At 65.3% G+C, this 435-nt stretch overlaps 1 protein-coding gene across 1 annotated transcript in view; it reads left to right on the forward strand.

Moving 5' to 3' along the window:
* LOC104511768 (TBC1 domain family member 10A-like) overlaps positions 1-435 on the forward strand; it is a gene marked incomplete at both ends in the record, with an annotated part of 7,915 nt that overhangs the window by 2,273 nt on the left and 5,207 nt on the right. Inside the window, one exon of the mRNA XM_010154507.1 lies at positions 122-262. Within this exon, the coding sequence (XP_010152809.1) occupies positions 122-262 (141 nt within the window). The remainder of the gene's footprint in view (positions 1-121; positions 263-435) is intronic.

The raw sequence follows: 435 nt of genomic DNA on the forward strand, positions 1-435 counted from the left end.
GAAACGCTGGTGCTGTCGAGCGTGTCCTGGCTGGGTTCGGTGCCCCGGGGGGAGCAGCCAGCCAGGTGTGGGGGGCACCCAGGCTGCTGGCGGGGACGATGGGGCTCTGCGATGAAAGGAGGGAGTGCACCACGCTGACTGGCCTCTCCCCTCCTCCGGCAGGCTGGAGGAGGTGCCCTTGGAGGTGCTACGGCAGCGGGAGTCCAAATGGCTGGACATGCTGAACAACTGGGACAAGTGGATGGCCAAAAAACACAAGAAGGTAAGTGACGGCCTCCCGCCCTGGGGCTGCCCCGGGACAGCTGTGAAACGAGAGGAGGTGGGGGGACCCAGTGGGGTGCAGGGGTGTCCCTTCGAGGCTTTGGGGCAGGCTGTGTCTCTCCACAGGGGCATTGGCTCGAATGGGCTGTTCCCTCCCCGTGACGTTTCTCATGG

The sequence above is a fragment of the Eurypyga helias genome, unplaced genomic scaffold (genome assembly GCF_000690775.1).
Source record: "Eurypyga helias isolate BGI_N326 unplaced genomic scaffold, ASM69077v1 scaffold23376, whole genome shotgun sequence".
NCBI lineage: Eukaryota > Metazoa > Chordata > Aves > Eurypygiformes > Eurypygidae > Eurypyga > Eurypyga helias.